This window comes from Thunnus thynnus, chromosome 11, assembly GCF_963924715.1.
Source record: "Thunnus thynnus chromosome 11, fThuThy2.1, whole genome shotgun sequence".
Lineage (NCBI taxonomy): Eukaryota > Metazoa > Chordata > Actinopteri > Scombriformes > Scombridae > Thunnus > Thunnus thynnus.
In genome coordinates this window covers 25,367,339-25,387,127 of record NC_089527.1, presented here as the reverse complement: position 1 = coordinate 25,387,127, position 19,789 = coordinate 25,367,339, and the positions used below count along the sequence as shown (strand labels likewise).

Sequence of the window (19,789 nt, the reverse complement as noted above, 5' to 3'; positions counted from 1 at the left end):
CCCATCAGCAGAAAACTTTGTGTTTGCAGTATTTATTGCTGTTGCGTTAGCATTACAGTAAAGTAAACCATAATCCCTACTGTGTACTTTGACTGGATGTTATTTTACCAATTTACATTTTAAATCTATATATAATATTAATGTATACCTAACCAAAACATAAAATATTGAACAAAGCCAGAAGCTTAAAGCTATTTTCATCTTAAACACTTTGAGAAATTAAACATTACAACATGTGTCCCTTCAGTATAACACAAAATAACAAGGCCACACTCTAAAATCATGTTATGTTTTATCATATCAATATTGAATCAAGTAGCAGTTCTGACGTTTTATTCTGAAGATGACGTCATCAACACAATAATACTAAAATATTTGTAGCTGCAGTGCACCTGAGCGGCCCAGATGTTGTCCAGATCCTGCATTGTAAGAGCTTTCTCTTTGATAACGAAGCGAAGGATCTTCTCCAGTTTCTCGACATACTGTGGCTGGTGCAAACTGTCCCTCAGGACAATGGACAGGATGTGGTTCTGCTGGATCCACTCCTGAGGTAGGAAAATGAGACACAATGAATGTTAGATAAAGAGAACTCTTCTATATGAAGCAGAAAGGTAAAGAACCAGTCAGTTGAGCTTACCGCCATGCGCTCTGCAGTCAGCCATTCCTCCTCTTCAGGGTTATGCCGATGAGTGTAGTAGGACACACTGGAGATCACCTTGTTAACTTCATTTAGTGCATTCATTTTGCCGTTAAAAGAAGAAATTTGCAATAACCTGGTGATAAAAATACACAGTTTATTTAGTTTACATGAAATCATGTTATATGTGTATGATGAGAATTGCACTCAAAATTGAAGGTCCCCATTTAGTCAAAATTGTTTTTCTTCCCTCACTTCCATTGTGCAGAATGATTTATGTACAGAGTTTGATACTAGAAGGCTGTTTTCACATTCATCTGCTGAAAAAGGAATTTTTCTCTGTGCAAGGATGATTTGTGACATCACAACTAGTTTGGAGCCAATCATGGTACAGTATGCAATTTACACAAGTGTGATGTGGAAACTTGAAGCCTCCAATGCACAAACACTGAAAATGGACTTTACAGTGAAGTAGGAGACATCTTGTGTCCAGCCGTTACATTTTTAAATTAAAAATATTTACATATTCATAGATTCTGGAGTTTTGAATGAGGGAGAAGGAGTAGATGTAAGTAATTTTAGGGACTTAAATTAGCTAATTGAACTTCAGACACAAATATTTATTCCAAGTAGAGTATTTCTAAATACTGTATCTTGAAAAATGTCTAGAGGCGATCTTTACCAAAAATCTTAATTTCATGAGAAGAATTTAATTAGGATATGATCTTTTCATACTCACCTAAGAATCATTTTTAACCTAAAAATCTCTAAATTCTTCACGGTCTCCTCCTGTCCTGGTACACGAGAAGCCAGATTCTTCAGAGACTTGATTATCATGGACAGTGCGTCGTTTTTGGCTTCATTCTTGGCCTCTTTCTTAAGCTCCTCATCTGTGAGATTCTCTAGAAACTGGGGAACCATTTCGATGACTGGAAGGAAGTACTTCTTTACCGTGTGCAATGTGAGGAACTCGTAACACTGGCCAAAAGGCCTGTAATGAAGAAAACACAAAAATCAGCTCGCACAAACTACTAAGTATATTGCTAGCCCATGATACGTTGACATGGTGTTGAATATTGTGCAACTTCCTTAACAGGCTTACTTGATAAGTGCAGCGATGATCTGGACGTTCAGTGCTTGGCCACTCATGAAGCGATCGTGCAACATTTGAAACCCGTTTAACGTGCCAAATTTGTTTATTAAGTCCACCAGCCAGCCCTGTAAATAGGAAATGAAGAGAGAAAAATACATTGAAGACTCAGTAACCTTTAATTTGGTAACTCAGAGCTGGATTCACAAATTCATTGTCTTAAAATTCCATTAAAAGAGATTTTAAGTGGGGTTGTAACTGGCCCTATTTTATGAAAAATCAAATTTCCAGATTTTTTTCTCCGACTAAGTTCCCAATTAAAAGCTTGAAAAATAACATTTGAGTGCAGCATTTTCTCTTTGAGACTCATTTGAGAAGGAGATCCCAGGCTTAAAGCAGAGATACTGTGTTAGAAGGGGACAGGGAGAGATTTCAAACAACTCCTTTTTAGCTAATAAATAATCTTAAACTAATAAAATGTTTACATTCTGGTTTGATATTTAGGGATGAATGATTTCAACCCTAAAAACAAAATAAAAGTCTGACTTTGTTGCACAGTGAAGCCCTAAGTAGACCTGGGCCCCATGCCAACAGATTCAGACAGGCAAGCAGTGCTGCAGTGCTGTTCATAGTGACCCATGCCCACGCTATATTCATCACTCTTTCACTGTGAAATTCCTATGCCCTGGTGTATCCACCTTCTCTTTTACACAATCTGCTTTCTGACACAAGCACTAAGTGTCTTATTGACTTTGAGTTCCATATTTTTCATTATCAGGCTACTCCAGAGACAAATTCTCTTTGTTTCACAGGGGCCCTTCGGGTAAGACTAAAATGCCACTCTATGGATTCCGTCTAGAAGGAAAAAATAATTTAACTGTCCTCTAAACTGTCCAATAAAATAGCCTGTTTTCTGCATAGCCGCTACTGATAAGATGATTAGAATGTACTACATGCTTATACATACTGTATATTATATTTAAAGGTAATTTGTTAAGGAATATCACAAACAATCCAAACTATTAAGGGTATATTTTGGACATTTATATAATCAAGGAATGTAGGCAAAAATCAATAAGGTCAGTTTTACGAAAAAGTGGCCAATTGAAAGAATAAGAATGAAAAAAAGTCTAAGATCAGCCTCAAATCTTGAGGTAATTTCAAGGGTACAATTTTCATGTTTGGTTGAAAGTTGCAGTGGTTATTCACCTTAGGTGAGCGTGGGTCTGGTGGTCGGGCGGAGAGCTCATCGTCAGCCAGCTGTGCTCCAGCGGGGACGGTCTCAGAGGGCCGTGTGCCATTGTAGATGTGGAACTTGCAGTGAGGGTTGGTGGCCATGGCCAGCAGCTCCAGTAGGGGGAACCAGTCCTGAGAGAGCTTGGCCACACATAGCTCCACCAACCGGTGTGTGTTATTGATGATACACCTCTGTGAAAAAGGATATGTGTGTTGAGGAAAAGAGCAATAAATTAAACATTTAACTACGAGAGACATAGAAAGAAACAAGAGAGGATGATGAAGAGAATTTCAATTCAAACTGGAAAATGTCCTTCCTCAGGAATTAGTGAGATAGTGAGATCACATTAGGGGATAAACAACCATTTGACTTGTCATTGACTTGGGTGTTTTCGCCCGTTATATATGTTCATCCATTATGGCCTGAAACCTATACATATTTGGGCTGTACCCAAATCAGAATTGAACAAGTTGAGTCTGACTGTCCAGTTTGGGTAAAGGTTTAAAATATGTATTATTGGTTCTTTTACCACTCATTTTAGATATACTTTATTTCTAAAAACACAGAATGTCATTAAAGATGCCATTTCAATAACACCCTGTACTTGGTATGAGGAGAAATACTAGATTATTCATGGCTTCTGCCCAATTACCCTGCAGTAAAGCACACCATGATAGAACAGCTGCCACAGACTTAAGTCCTAAAATAGACTACCTGTCAAGTCTCACATTTTACTTGTAAGACTTATGTTTTAGTGCCTTTACTGGCATCATGATCATTATATCACCATACAAATTTTATTGTCATTTACATTGAAATTCATTTTGTAATCCTTAGACAGTTCTGTTCAAGAGATTTACACACAGATTAAACATCAAACAGTCATGACAATCATACATATCACATAAATCCTCTGGATTCAGATCTCAGTTACCAGCACTACTGCTGGTTTAGCAGCAGGATAGACTGATGTATAAAAAAATTCTTCAGCCTGTTGTATTTAAAATGAGGGACTCTAAATCACCTATTAGAGGGCGGAAATTGGTACTCTCCATTTAAAACATGTGAGGAGTCAGAAGAAATACTATTAGCAAGTCTAAGCTTGCTCTTTTTGTGAGCTACTTGAAAGGAGCATGCCAGAGGTTAGCCAATAATCTTCACATCTCACTTCATCAACACGAGTAATGTGAAAACTTCACAGATCACCACACACAAATAAAAAGTATGCCTGCTAATTATGTTATTAGGAAAATGCCAATCCACTGCCCCTCCTGCACGGCCCCTGGCTAGAGATGTGCTGGTATCAAATTTCCTTGCAATGATTATTGTGGCCAAAAATATCACAGTAAGCGATATTATCACAATTATCATCAAACTTTCATGAAATACTACTATTAATGCTGCAATATATTACTTCACACCATGATTGGTTGAACAGTGAACTGGGTATTGCTGTACCCTGAAAATGAACTGACATCAAAAACACTAAAAACACCACAAACAAAAGCAGGCTGGTTGTTTTCTCTTAGATTATATACACATGTCCTGATTTGTTTTGGGTATCAATAGTTGTGAAAGAACCAAAAAAAAAATCTTGCACATTGTTGATCACTTGTATTTATGATGGTTTGGTCCTCAGACTTCTACATCAGGTAAAATTCATGAATTTCATTTTGGTTCTTTCACAGTCGAAGTGTTTATCATCTGTCTATAGGACTTTCTGTAGATCAAGAACTCAAGTGTTTCCTGCTGTGTGTTAATAGTTAAAAAGCAGAATGTAAGCGCATAATAGTTATAGACAGCAGTGCAGTTTGGGCTCTTACAAGCCACTAGCCCGTCTGCACACCATCTCTGCATTACTACTAACAAACTCCTCAGCCAGAGATGAAACTGATCTGTGAGGAAGAATGTAATGTGTGCGATCTCAATGCAGCTCTCTCTCTCTCTCTCTGACTCTGTGTACACAAACTAGCTGCACTTCAATAGGTTGACTAGCTAATAGCAAGTTATGTCCTGTTAGCTAGAGCTAACCAGACAAGGAGCCTGGTTCTCTGGTCTTGCAGCAGCTGCTGTCTTTCTGTTTGATTGGTTTACTTTTGGTTTATCAAAGTAAAATTGATAATAAAGACAGTGGAGCTGGGCTGTGTTCATGGTGCTCGGTAACAATCATGGTAATGATGGTAACTGAAAGGCTTGGTGGTATTGTTACCATTTTATATAGTAGAAACAGTATACTGGCACATCTCTACTCCTGACTGGTTTACAGATCCGAAGTTATAAATTATGAGATATTACAGCATTCCAAGGCAATTTTTAGATATTTCAGTCATGTAGTTTACAAGAATCTGGTTGCTTCATAGATATTTTTTGAGTGACTAATAAGAATAATCAGAACAGCTGTGGATCATAAAACATACTTATCAGATCTGTAATATACAATCTTGTGTAATGTACTAAAATATGTTTAGATTTTATGTATTTTTTTTTAAACCTGGTCAACATTAGTTCAAGTAAGGTTGACAGGAGAAACAAAGACATTGTGCCCCCATGTGTCCTTTCCAACCTTTCTGTCTCATCCGTTTATTGTGAAAAGGTTACAGAGATCAATCTCCCTAATACAACACAACAGCCAACCTCAGCTACTTCTAACAAAAAGAGTATTGATTACTGCTGGTGTTGCCTCTTTCCTCAGCTCTAGGAAAACCAAACAGAAAACTCAATTTGCAGGCAAGACCTTGGTCTGAAAACTGCATACTTCCAATAAGATAAAGTCAAAGATGTCAAAGAATAAATAAAGCTAAGCTGACTATACTGAATCATGCCACCTGACAATAACAAATTTCTGTCAATAACACCTTTGATTCCTTCCATTTAAACCAGTAAAGATTAGTTGTTGTAATCTGTGGGAACTAGAGGTGGCGTCAAATTCCAAAAACTGTTGATCTACTGTAAATCAGGGCAATTTTCACTTTTGAAATTTAGCTTGAAGATATGTTACACATACCAGCAAGTTTTTCTTTCATAAAACTGGAAAGTTCAATTTTAAACAAAAATAAAGTATCAAAGCTAGTTTTCCAAGTAAATGTAAAGCAATAATTCAGACTCACATGAATCTCAAACTTCCAGCCACTGACTGCCTCGTCCGTCAGGATCTTTGTGAAGGAGATGGTCAGACCATCTCGGAAAAACCTCTGACATGCCTCACACTTCACATCCAGTCCTGCAAAGAAAGACATCACTCATATTATACCTTACAATTCATATAAAATGCAGGGATGTCTACAGACATCAAAGAGCTTAATTACATTACTAATTATTTTTAATAAATAACTTAAGACCAAAAACAAGGAAATGAAAGACAACTTTTTGGATTCATTAAGGTTTCAAGGATGGGTTTATCCTGGTGTGGCTTTAAAATAGGGGGGCTTCTTCTTGATGATGAACATCTGGAGTCTTACGTCACTCTCAATACAAAATTTCATATCTGACGTACAAAATGTTGTCAAGATATTTGCGATTACTGTACTGAGTCAATTCAGTCAACATGTAATATTTACAAGCTCTGCCTATCACAGCCTAAACATGAAGCAGAGCAGTGATGCAATTTATTTAATTTCATGTCATTTATTTATGTGACTCAAGACTATGATCACATGGTATGAAGCACAAACAGAACACACAATAAAATGTTGGTGTACGGCATGGTTCAAGTACAACAAATGTTACTTAAACAAAGGAAGCATATTCTTCAAAAAAGATACCTAATTTACAAATAACTTTCGGTTCATCTGATTGTAATAAAATTCATTTAAACAGACGGACAGTTTAAATACTTTGGCAAATACTTTTCTCTATAATTCATTATGCTTACGTTCAAACAAAACATGATATTTGTTTCCTAAATGGTTGTCATTACAAAGGTTACAGATCCTCTTGTTTCTATCCAGCCCTTTATATCTTCCAATGACTTTGGGAATTCTGGTGTTGTTCACCTTAAAGTTACAAATAGCCTGTCTGTATTTATGGTTTTCATACAACAGATACTCTTCAGGTTTAAGCACTTGTTTGAATTCTACATCCATATCACAATGTCATACTTCTGAGCTCAATTTGCCATTTTTTCATGAACTGATCTTTCAGCCTCAGATCTTTCATTTCTACAGTAGCCCAGAACGGACAAACCAAGCACTGGCTCTTGAGAGGGACTTTCAAGTTTTTCATGAGTTTTGCGGCCACCTTAGGTTCTCCTACATGCTTGGAAGGGGAGGATGAGGGGAGGGGTATTCAGTTGATTGCAATCCACAACCTCCCCGCTAGATACGACCACTAAATCTTAGCACTGGTCCTCTTATATAACCTCATTGCACTTAAAAATCTTTCATTAGAGAGATGAAAATAAAAACAATTATTAGTTACCACCCTGCTCTCTATACTTTCAATTTCAATTTGTGATTAATCTGTGCTGCATGATGATTCATTCTGTACATTCTTACCTTTTTTACTCAGATCTATAGCAGCTTCCAAGAGGACTTCTAACTCTCCTTTTGGCAAAACTGGAACGACCCAACGAGGCCTACGAGGAAGAAACCCACATGAATCAACAGAAAACCAACATATGAATGTAAAAGGCACAGTAATGGATCATGACTACCTGTACCCTGAAGAGCCCAGTCTACCTTGCTTTCCAATACCTTCACTGTATGAGTGCAACTCTTATGGTATGTTCTTTAAGTCAATTTTAGAGGTGGCATACAAAATTGATGGATATACAAAGATGCATCCACTCAATTTAATAATTTGCACTTACCCAAAAATGTACCAATACACTTTGTGAATATACAAAGAGAGAGAAGGAGGAGATTCTGGGAGATTCAGTTTTAAAGTCGTCAGAGTCAACAGAGAGGAATTTGCCTTTTCACTTTCACTTTACAAGAAAAGTGAAATTCACTTAAGAAGGTACTCTGTGGACTTTTCAACCACTAAGCACTGTAGAGCGATATTTTTATGAGCGGGTTCGCTTTTTGTTTGTATGTCCTCTGCTGAATTAAGAGTGATGTAGGATGCAGCCTCTGCCAGCATGCGAGTAAATACCTGTTGATCATGTCATCTAGCTTAGCTAGGTCAGTGTGGGGGAAGGCGGGCTCCTCCTCTTCCAGCTGAGGGGGCCCATCCCCCTGGCCCTGTTCATCTGGTGGGCTCACTGGAGAGTTCTCATTAGATGAGTTTGGAGATGATGTCTAGGGAGGGGGGGGGGGGGAATCACAGACAATCAAAGAGTATTTCAAAAACAAATACAAAGAAGTAATCAATGATAATGTCATACATTTGACAAGAATCAACGGTTCAGAATTCCTACACATCAATAAAAAGAGACTTGTGGACATCCTGTATACGGTACATACACACACATTTAATGTCGGAAAAATATAAAAACACCTATAGAATGTAATATTCTTGAAACACCGGCACAATGTAATGTAATAGAAATTATACTTTCCAGATTGTTTGATATAGGACACACTGGAACACTAACACAGTATCAATACACCTGAGTATGAATACACAAATCGACTCAACAACCCCAAAAATAGCCAAACAAGGTTTGTATTGCACTAATGTATACCAAAGCAGCAGAGTGAGAGAGCGAGAAAGAAGAGTTAACAATGCAACAAGCTGTTTTACGTTGGGCTACATGTGCGCCCTAACGTTACATCTGCACTCCAACAACTGTAACAGTGAAATCTGTGTAGGTAACAAAAATATACTGCGGCCATTTCACAATTAATTGGTAGAAAACCACCCATCACTGGGCTAAACAGTTTTCCAGCTCAGTTTGTTTTGTACCCAGTTCTGGTTGAAAGGTTGAGTTTTATGGTGAGAAAATACAACAAATGTCTTTCACTTTTCAACACTGAAGTCAAGAAATCCCCTCCTATCCACACTCACTAGAGCAGTGGTTCTCAACCTTTTTTGGGTACTGGACACCCCTGCATATTTTGTATTTTGAGCAGTCCCCCCCCCCCTCCCTGCTTTATTTTGAGGAGTCCTGAGGACCCCCCACCACCACCACCATACACACACACACACACACACAACACAGGCAACGTCCAGGTTGAGCAATGTTCCTAACAACCTTTTTTTTTCCCCTCTGTGACAGTACAGAGTCAAGACAGCATATGCGGCGTTCACGTCGGAGTTACTGTAATTATGAGTTTCCAACTTGTAAATGGAATTCACATCAACCTCCAAGTTGTAATTATAACTGGGAAACTGGGATTCTTCTGAAAGCTCCAATATATCCTACTTGGCACTTAATATGGAAGCGCCTGAAAACCAAGCAAACATGGATGCCTCACATCCGCCAAAGTCTGTCTTTTAATGCAATTACATCCAAATTTAATTGGATATAATGTAATTTTGCCAATGCGCGGTATTTTAAACCCTCATACAACAACTTAGTTATCATACAACCTTCCTGAGTTTTCAGATGATGTGAATGCTCACAAGTCCTTAATATGGTGATCTTTCCGACCCTTCCCAACCATCCGACATAGCATGAACACGGCATTAAAACCCACTGACTAAGCCAGGAAATAAAAATAACATTTAGATAAAGAAACGACATAGCAGCAACTAACAGTATGTCATGGCGTTTCTAAGGCTGTGTTTAGACTGTCTTGAGCTCTGCGTGAAAAAACGCAGCCGTCTTATTCATTTGAATGGGGGCAGCTCACTGACAGTTTTCAACCAACCACATCATTTTAAAGGTGTGAAGTAATGCTGAAATAACAGCAAAGCAACCATTTTTTAAGAAATAACAGCTTTGCCTGTTAGCTGGCTGACACTCACTGTTGTTACAAATGTGTTCGCCTCGTTCTTTACTGATAAAGTTTCTGGCATCAGTAACCAGTTCTCTGAGCCTGTCCAACTCAGTCTGCCACTGCCAGCTAAGAGGGCCTCACCCTTCTCATTCTCCCCTCTGACCAAGGAGGAACTCTCCAAACTTCTGCTGGACTCTCATCCCACCACCTGTCCACTGGACCCCATACCATCCTACCTCCTACAGACCACTTCCCCCGCTCTTAACCCCACAGTCACACACATCAACTCCTCGGTTACAGTGGGTGTGTTCCCCACTGAATTTAAGCAAGCCCGGGTCACGCTGCTGCTCAAAAAAAAAAACAAAAACAAACTTACACTCAACCCAGTTCAGGATGAAAACTACAGACCGGTTTCACTCCTCCCCTTCCTATCTTTAACCAAGTCTCTGAATTCCTTTCTAAGAACAACCTGTATGATCTGAAACACTCTGGCTTTAAGCAGGGTGACTCTACTGAGACTGCACTCCTGTCGGTAATGGAAACACTGCATTCAGCTAGAGCTGCTGGTCAGTCCTCAGCTCTATTGCTGCTAGATTTGTCAGCTGCCCTCAACACAGTTAACCCTCCTCAAATCCTCCTCTTCACACTCACTGAACTTGGTATCTCGGGATCTGCCCTCCGCTGGTTCATGTCCTACCTCTCAGGGAGATCTTTTTGAGCATCTTGGAGGTGGGATGGGTGTCCAAACTGCACAGCTTATCCACAGAGGTTCCTCAAGGGTCAGTGCTTGGTACCCTTTTCTTTTCAGCATACACCATCTCATTCGGTGCAATCATCTGCTCCCATGGTTTCTCATACCATCGCTATGCTGACGATACCCAGTTTTTCCTATCATTCCCGCTGGAAGACTGCCAATATCTCAGCATGGTTGAAAGAACGGGACATTAAGCTTAACCTCTCTAAGACTGAGCTCTTTCTATACCAGCTAGTCCCTCTATACAACAACAGATCACATGCCCACAAAGTCTGCCCGAAACATGTGTGTGTCACGATTAAAGAATAGTTGGTCACCAAAGTTTACATGGCCTTGATTGCTTGGTTGTGTTGATTTGCCCTGTACAACATCAGGAAGATTAGACCCTACCCATCTGAGCATTAGGGCTGTAGTCAACCAAAAAAAATCTTGGTCAACTAAAATCGTACATAATCTTCAACTAATCGATTAGTCTCACACGCGCGGCGGGGTGTGGGGGTTGGGGGGTTGGGGGTAACGGGAAACTTGGCAGCCACACATTTCTCTGTTCTGTATTTCTCTGTTTTGTGTCAGGTTAGGCTAACCCATCATTGCTAACTTTGGCGCTAACCCCCTTTACTTTTCCAGCATTTGGGGAAACAACAGATGTGACTTTTTAGCATTTATTAATTGACACAATGTAGTCTGTACTGTACTGACAACTTACTACTAACCTTTACCTCTGCCACGCTCACATCCACCGTCACTTCTCTGCTCCTCACTCTTTCCCACTCGCTACACAAACATACTCCTTAACAGAGCCACACTACCAATAGTTTCCCAGGCAGAGGACAGAGGTTGACTCCCGTACCGGTACAGCGCTGCACAGAGACTCCCAAACACTGTCGATTTCCGAATGAATGAATGCATATTCATTCGGATATCAAATATTAAAAAATATTTTTTTGGCCTGTTGGGGGTTCTCGTTGTTATCATTATGGAGAAACACAGATTCAGTAAATGTTCAGTACGGTCAATAAACGTTGAGTACAATTAGACCCAGCAATCTCCATTAGGTTGGGCGAGTTCAAAGTTTTGAAAACAACGGGGGTGTTTTGAATACACCCCCATTTTCACAGGTAATTTGTTAGTCTGTCCCTCCCGCCGCAGGAAATAATGGATTACTCCTGGAAAGCTATTGATGTAGCACTTTTCTCCTTATGAAAATAACACGGAGATTATTCGACCAATGAGAATTTAGTCGGACGAGTGCATATCGACCAACTAATCGACAAGTCAACCAGCAGACTACAGCCCTACTGAGCATGCAGTGCAAGTCCTGATACAGATTCTCATAATATCACGAATTGACTGCTGCAACTCCTCACTGGCAGGCCTCCCCGCATGCATGTTCTTACCTTGTCTGCATCAAATTGAAAACCTTAACACTCGCTTACAAAACAGCTACTAAAACTGCTCCCGCCTACCTGAACTCCCTCATTCAGGTCTACACTCTCTCACACTCACTACGCTCTGCCAATGTAAGGCACCTGTTACTACCATCACAATATGGCCTTAAGTCACTAAGTTAACAAACTCCATTCGATCTGCAGAGTCCCTCTCAATCTTTAAGAAAAAGCTAAAGACTCAGCTCTTTCACGAACACCTCTGCACCTGATGATTGGAAGAAAAAAAAATTTCTATGCACTCTATGCATTGCCTCTGTGCACTGCCCGTTGGCACCTACATCCTATCAGACTTGAATTTAGCCTTTTCAGTTGGCTGTCTCTTTTCCATGGATGTGACACCCCGAATCTACATTCTCCATACGCCTGCTCACCAAAACTTTGCTTTGCGCTCCATAGGAGTAGTTAGTGTTATGATTGGATTGGATAATAGAGATAAAATAATGTTAAATTAAACATGATGCTGTGATATTGTCGCACCAAGCACAAACACAGACTTAAAAGGGAGCCGTTGCTTGAATAGAGGAGACATTGTATTAAATAGAATTTGAGTGTTTTTTTATTTCAAATGAAATGTTCACACTTGTGTTTATTCACGTAACTTTAACTGTATTGCCTTCATAAAGCCATATTTAAGGTTCGATTTTTTCAAAGCTCCGTCAGATGCTGAGCCATGCTCAAGCTCACTTAAGGTGGACTGACCTTTAAGGTGGACCAGCTATTCCCATTTAGTGGCAATCTCAGCCACCCCTAACCCAGTGGCCCTAACAGCATCTCTCCTGAGTTTTGCTTACATCACTAGTGTACCCGGAACAAACAAACAAAGGATCAGAAAAAGGTCTTGATTTATGTAGCTGACACCAATCCTAAAAAAGAAAGTCTGAACTGGCCCAAATTTCAATGCTGCAGATTGACTCATTACATCCCAACAGTAATGCTTTTAATTTTACTAACTGTAAAACTACTACTTACTAGTTTTCCTGCATAAATTAATCCAAAGCAGGTCCACTTACAGTATGAGTACAGGAAAAAGAACAAACCTCAACAAACCAACATCATTAAAAAGGTGCACAACACTGAGTATCTTATAAACACTAGCTGCAGAAGTTCACTGTTGCTCTCACTAAAATGTATCGCACATTATACCATAGACAACCACAATCTCTTAAATGAATGTTTTCTCCCAGTCATTCATTTTTCAATCATCATGGAAATCTGATTCGTGTTGATCTGCCAAACAAGAGTAAAACTTAAATTGCTATTATATGCACCTGTTTCTATATGCAGCTGTTTCTATAGTGGAAAGGCAAAGCCCGCTTCTTGTATGTGGTTAGGGTTTCTATTGTTCTGGTCACCAAGTGTATATGTATATATGTTTATGGTACAGAGGCAGGTGTCTCTCCTTGAAAGGCCTCTGAAAAAAAGCCATCCAAGTCGTCATCATCATACTCAGAGTATTTGGCATACAGCGCAACTGCTTTCACCCATATCTTCCCGAAGGAAACAAAAAGTGCAGGCCGAAATGGTTTTGTTAGAAGTATAAATGTGTTAGTATGTGGGTGTATCTCTGTAATAGTGCTGTCAAATAGGAATTTTTGAAGGAAGAGAGTCAGAGGAACAAGTGAAACAATGTGCATATATAAACGTGCATTTAAGCACCAATGTGACCATTCTTTTTAATTTCATTCCTCAGCTGATGAGTGTGTATGTACATCAATAGTGGTGTGAGCAGCTGTGGGTGAGAGAGTGATACACATAGAACTGAGAGATGCACAACTGAGAAATATGAAATGTGGGGGTGTGTGGTGAAGGCTCCTTCTGCTTGGCTGACCTACATAGGCAGCTTGCCTCTCACGTCTCACCACGGCTCATCTCTAACCAACACAGGCCTGCACATGCACACGCACAAAGACACACACACACACACACACACACACATCCTTTATCCATCACTCAGGAGGCTCTGTTCATTGATGCCTCGCCTTCACTCCCTTTCTCCCTCTTTTCCGCTCCCTCCTCCCTCCTTTTTCATCCCCTTGGGCATCTGTGTGTGGTTAGGTACGAGCAATATCTGTTAAAAAAACTATGCTGCAGTGTCTGGACCAACAAAAAGAGAGATATCAAAACACACATTCTTTATCCCTTCACAGGTTAATTAAATTACAGGTGTCTACCGTTGGAGAGGAAGTGTTATACATTTAAAACAAATACAAGAGGGAATTGGATGAAAGTGGTAGCCAATGGGAAGAAAATATCAGAAACGTCCAGTATTAAGGACAAAATATAGTGGGTGCATTAAAGACAGTATGGGAAGGTCTAATTTTGAAGCTTTAGCTGGAAAGATGATGCTGACCTGGTTCTGTGGCAGTGGGGGTTGGCTCTGAGCATCAGGTGCCTGGCCCTGGCCCTGACTGTCATTGCCCCCCACCGGAGAGCCACGCGTGGTGGCCGTCATGCTCGCCACAGGGCAGATCTTGGCAATCTTGGCCTCTTAGGGAGCGCTGGCCAGGAGGGAAATCACAGCCACCTCAGCTGTAGAGCAGAGGGAATAGAGCCCGAACACACGAGAGAGGGACACAAGCACCTGGAGATCTGGATGTGCCGCTGAGACCATTGCATAACCTGGAGCAGGGAAGAGGGGTAAAGGTCAGAATTATTCGCAGGCTGGTTAAGTTACTTGCAATACACAAGCAAAACAGGTTAACAGATCGTTATAATCTTGTACTGCAGAAAATTACCCTTTAAATAAACTGAATTGAGCTTGGTAGTTCACCACTTTACCTTGCAAGCTAGTGCGACCTGACAAAAGTTCGGTGTACAGTGACCAAGCAAACGTGTTAGGGCCGTAATAGGGCTGCTCTAGCCATTCATTCTGATGCGAAACACTGATTGAATATCATTAGTTTCAGAATATCCAATACCAATCAAAGATTAGTACCTGGATCATTACATCTTAATTACACAGGACAAAATCACCAACTGGATTATCTAATCTTTACAATTCTAGATATGTTTCCTGCACGCTTTTCTTAATTACCACAGAGAAGCTTCAAAGCTCAAATGATACTACTTACAGCAATTTTTACATTTCTTTCCAACACCAAGTAAATATGCTAACCAGGAGACAACACTGGCCTACTAGCCCATCTAGTCTTCTAATAATAATGCTGCCCAAAACTTGTTGCATTTCATGTACTACTGTTTTTTTTTGTCACAGCAGCTGCAAAACTGCAAAAGATGCTTTGTGACAAGAAGCACCTCAATAAGGGCATGAGTCCATATAGCGTATTTCTCTGTCAGAAAAGCACTGGCAGGGCACTGAAGAACACCAGCACTTTTCTGATGAAATGCTGTGCATGGGTTTTGTTTCTATGACAACAATATCTTAACATATTACCACTCTAACTGCCGTTGTATAATAGACAACATCGCATCTTTGCTTTTTATTATCCATTTGTTATTCTTAGGCTATAATCTATTTGTTTAAATTGTCATTTGACTATGAGCAGCAACCGGAGGATGCCATACCTAATATATGATTGGTTGCCTGAAAAGGAGCGACAGTGACGACACCAGCGCTTTTTGGAAAGTTCATAGATTTTCAACAAGCAGCACTTGATGTGGCCGCACAAAAAAGTCGGAGCGCTCTGAAAAAAGACATTGAGTGCAGCACTTTTTCTCTAGGCGGCTGCATGCTGCCGCATATGCTCTCCTCATTGGGAACAACTGAAAATAGATGCTGGCGCTGTATGGTGCTAAACGCTATATAGACACTCAGCCTAAAACTTCGAGCAACCCTCAACACACATCAAATTCTGATACACCCAAAGGGTAAACCTCCAAAAGTCAATTTTCATTTGAACATTGAAATTCTGTTGCATCATACTAACACAGGCTCCAAACAGGCGCTATGAACTAGCAGTGTGAAGATACTGAATGCCTGAATCCATCTCAAGTCCCACCACATTCAACAGCACATCTCAAGTTTGTGTGAGGCCAGACATGAACATACAGCTTCAGGAGTGTATTGTGGCAATAGTGCAGCCATGATGCATTGTGAAGTGAAAACACAGTTTTACATTTATTTTGATACATGTTTCTGACTGTAATGCATGTTACTTAATTCTGATAAGTGTCTGAACAATTGATGCACCCCTAGTTATAAGCTATGTGCTAATTTAAGTGTGATAATTATTACCACCCTTTTAACAAGACACCTTGGAACAGTCTGAAGTCAGATTTGCTGAAGCCCTTGCCTGCTTAAAGGAAAATTATGGTTTATTGCAACCTGCGTCTTATGTTTGTTGTTTTGGTTTCCTTTTTACCAATTAGAATAAAATTGTGCTCTCCAAAGTAATGGCTGAGATCTGGAAAAACGGTGACATTGCTACACTGAAACCCAATGGGTCAAGACCCCTGAGAGGTCATACGGTTTCAACCAAGCCGGCAGTTTGGACAGATTGTCTAAACCACTTTATTTGGTGGTAAAAGCGGTAATGTCAGTAATATTCCCTCACTACACAGGAAAAATGTGTGTGAAAATGCAAATGTGGTAAGTAGGGCAGGTCAAAGTTGAGCCAGGAAGTTGGTCTGTAAACAAAGGGTGATGTCTGTTGGTCAAAAGGTCAGACCTATGGTCATCAACATTGGGAAACAAAATAGAAAAACAAATCATTCAAAGACATCACTTATATGATGTAAGAAGCTGAAATCTTGGCAATCACAATATAAAATCTGGCCCTTTATAAAGCTAAGCTCCAGAGAAGAGGGGTCCATGAGTCATTTTGATCTACATTTCTTTCTAAATTCCCATTTCCACTAAGTCTTCTGCCCACATACACTGATAGTTTACCAGAACAAATGACTGAAACAGAAAAACAAAATTTAAGTAGAGTGTAAACAAATCAGAGATACAAACCAGACAACCCCAAAATTTGACGATATATAAACATCATTGAGAACTGCTGAGAACTGGTTGCCAAGGCTATAACCAACAGTCTGTTTGTATGTGTCTTACAACAACTTAACACGGGTATTCTGACTTGGATGATTTCACTTTTGGTGACCATAAAATCTATTTATAGGCACAAACGGTTAAAACTTACGTTTGGTTTATCTACTGTACTGTATATTCACTACCCCTAGTTTAGGAGTAGTGAAACTGCATTATTTCCCATTTTGCAGGTAACAAATGACATCTGCTTTAATATGACAGATATCCTAAGCAAAATCTTGCCTGTGCTTTCTGGTTTGCCCAGAACGAAATGTCACATCATTTATCTGAGGCTATCAGTGAAACCACTCGCTAGCTAACTATCTACTAATGGGGAAAGAGGGTGGGTTATGGTCATGACGCACAAAAACAGTGTTATGCTTTATCAAAAGCAAAGTGTCTAAAAAGTGACACATGGTAAAAAGAAAAAACACTATTACGACAAACGGGAGGTGCAACTGCGGCCTTTTTGGACTGAACCTGCCGTACAACGTTAGTGTTATTAAAAAAGATCTTGTGAACGGAGAAATCGGTCATGTAACAATGTGTGTTAAGTTACCTTGAAATGTAATCAAAATGTAGACTGTCCAGATGCACATCAACTACACGGCGACATTACATAACAACATATTACAAACTAACGTTAACAGCTGGTGGTTTTTAGTTAGTTAACGCCTGCTGTTAGCTAGCTGCGGCAACTAACGATCCACCCAGACAGCAGAGCAGCGAAGGCCTCGTCGTCCAAAAACCAAGCGCAGGCCTCATTATTCGGTCGGGCCTGACTTTATACGTGCCCAGGAAACCTTTACTGCATAACTGACAAGCTTAAGCACACAGAGAGTTTGGTTAATACCTAAAATCATTAACAATCTCACATCGTTATTGTTGACCAACTATGTTCCCGAGTCGCCATTTACAATGAGCGTCGGCCATGCTAACATGCTAACGAGCAGTAATCTATCCGTTACTGTTAGCCGTTAGCTTACGTGCGAGTAAACACCCGAAGGTGCATTTAGCTAACGTTTCTATTCTGACAAGCGGCTTGCTGATATGACTCAACAATTAACAGTTCCCACCATCTATATAACATATACTCTGTGACTAAGCTTAACTCTTCAACAATTTTCAGCTTTCAAAATAACTTAACCTAGCTAGCTATCTCGGATAACGTAAAATATGCAAGTGACAGGGGACTCGCCTATTTCCTGAAATTCACCAGAGTTCTAACCTGTATCATCTAACGCTAAGTTATAAGTTATCTGAAACAAACTGAAAATAAAAGCGTGAAAAGCCCAACTGATGTAAAAATGTTAATAGCAATGTGGTTTGTTAATGCCATTACTAATTAAACTTACAAAACTGTAGGTTGAAGATAGCTAAATTTCAGTAACTTGTAAACATGAAACGTTTAAAAGGAAATTGTCCCTTTTCTCACTGTGTAGACAGTGCCCGGAGACCATTTGCGGATAGCTAAGCGCTAGCTTGGCTTCAGTGAGCTAAATCAGACTACACGTAATGTTAACACCATGAATTGCAGTTTAATCGCATTGACATTGTCACAGGTTCAACAAGCGGTAGCTCAAGAGATGAAAAAATACCAGCAACTGGATAACACAAGTAACACAAATGCAGTACTGTTACCTTGCATCCACCAGCAGCTGACGCTAATACTAGCAGGAGCTAACAATCCCCTCTAGCGAGCTAGTCGGCTAACAACTCACCAGGAATTTGATATGACTTCCCTCCTCTATTCTCGGGCTACGTCCAGCCTTCAACGATGGAGTCGTCGTATATTACATAAACGTGGCCTATATCTGTGACAGTTTCGCAGGGACCCAAACCTGTTACTAGAAAGATCTAATTTCTACGGTTTTTTTTCTTCCTCTGCTTCTGGGTGTTTTTCCTGCGTCACCGGCGCGGTAACAGCCCCCTGCTTACTCTTATCTAGTCCGATGTCTGGGGCTTGTCACCTCGGTCCCAGCACTCAGTCACAACTTGAATCAGTTCAACATGGCGGAAGCGCAGTCGAATACACAAATGCTGCTCAGTAAAAAAAAAAAAAAAACAGGCCAGACGACTGTGTGTGAACTCCCAACAATCAGCGTTGTCTATGTGCTAGTTTGCACTGCAACCGAGAGCAGCTCTCAGCAAACACAACATCAGCTGAATGGAAAAGGGCATAAAAAAAACCTCTCTCATTTCTGATAACTGACTCCGGTTCCAGCCAAGGATGTCAAATTCCGTAGTTTAACCAAAGCCAGGCAACAGAAAGCTGAGCGACCTGACGAACTTGGATATATCGCCCCCCTACCGCAGGGGGTGGTCATACATGAATAAGCCTATAATATTTTCATACAAATTAAAAATATCACAACGCAAGCAAATTCAGACCTACATACGCAAACTGACATTTCAAGTAAGGCAACTAAAACACTTTGGCTGAAGATAAGGAAAGATTGTGATCATGGTAATGGCCAGATTCACCTGTTTGGAGGCCACGAGGCAAAAAAAGGGCCCCTATTATATATGTATGTATATATATATATATATATATATAAATCCCCTGTTTACAGTTCACAGAATTGGTTTCACCCGTATATACTCATTCTTTGTGTATACTTCTGAAGATTATTGTGTTGTTATTTTGTGTAAGTACATTGAGAGCCACTAAACCAGAGTCAAATTCCTTGTATGCATAAACATACTTGGCCAATAAAGATGATTCTGATTCTATTATCCTCCCTGTTCCTCTCCCTCTTTGTGTATTGTGTATATTAGATAGCCCCCAATTAACTGTGTAGTCATTTAATTA

At 40.0% G+C, this 19,789-nt stretch overlaps 1 protein-coding gene across 7 annotated transcripts in view; it reads right to left on the bottom strand.

Moving 5' to 3' along the window:
- usp9 (ubiquitin specific peptidase 9) overlaps nt 1-19,203 on the bottom strand; it is a 47,579-nt gene extending 28,376 nt beyond the window's left edge. For 5 of the 7 annotated variants that reach the window (XM_067604089.1, XM_067604093.1, XM_067604092.1 and 2 more), the window contains exons 1-10: nt 18,699-19,203; nt 14,338-14,606; nt 8,056-8,201; nt 7,458-7,537; nt 6,072-6,184; nt 2,937-3,155; nt 1,740-1,855; nt 1,377-1,628; nt 638-773; nt 393-545 (exon numbers count right to left, since the gene is read on the bottom strand). In XM_067604089.1, the coding sequence (XP_067460190.1) occupies nt 393-545; nt 638-773; nt 1,377-1,628; nt 1,740-1,855; nt 2,937-3,155; nt 6,072-6,184; nt 7,458-7,537; nt 8,056-8,201; nt 14,338-14,439 (1,317 nt within the window). In that variant the 5' untranslated portion in view covers nt 14,440-14,606; nt 18,699-19,203. The other 2 variants (XM_067604094.1, XM_067604091.1) reach the window with 2 other exon arrangements.
- Between the last annotated feature and the right edge of the window lie 586 nt (nt 19,204-19,789).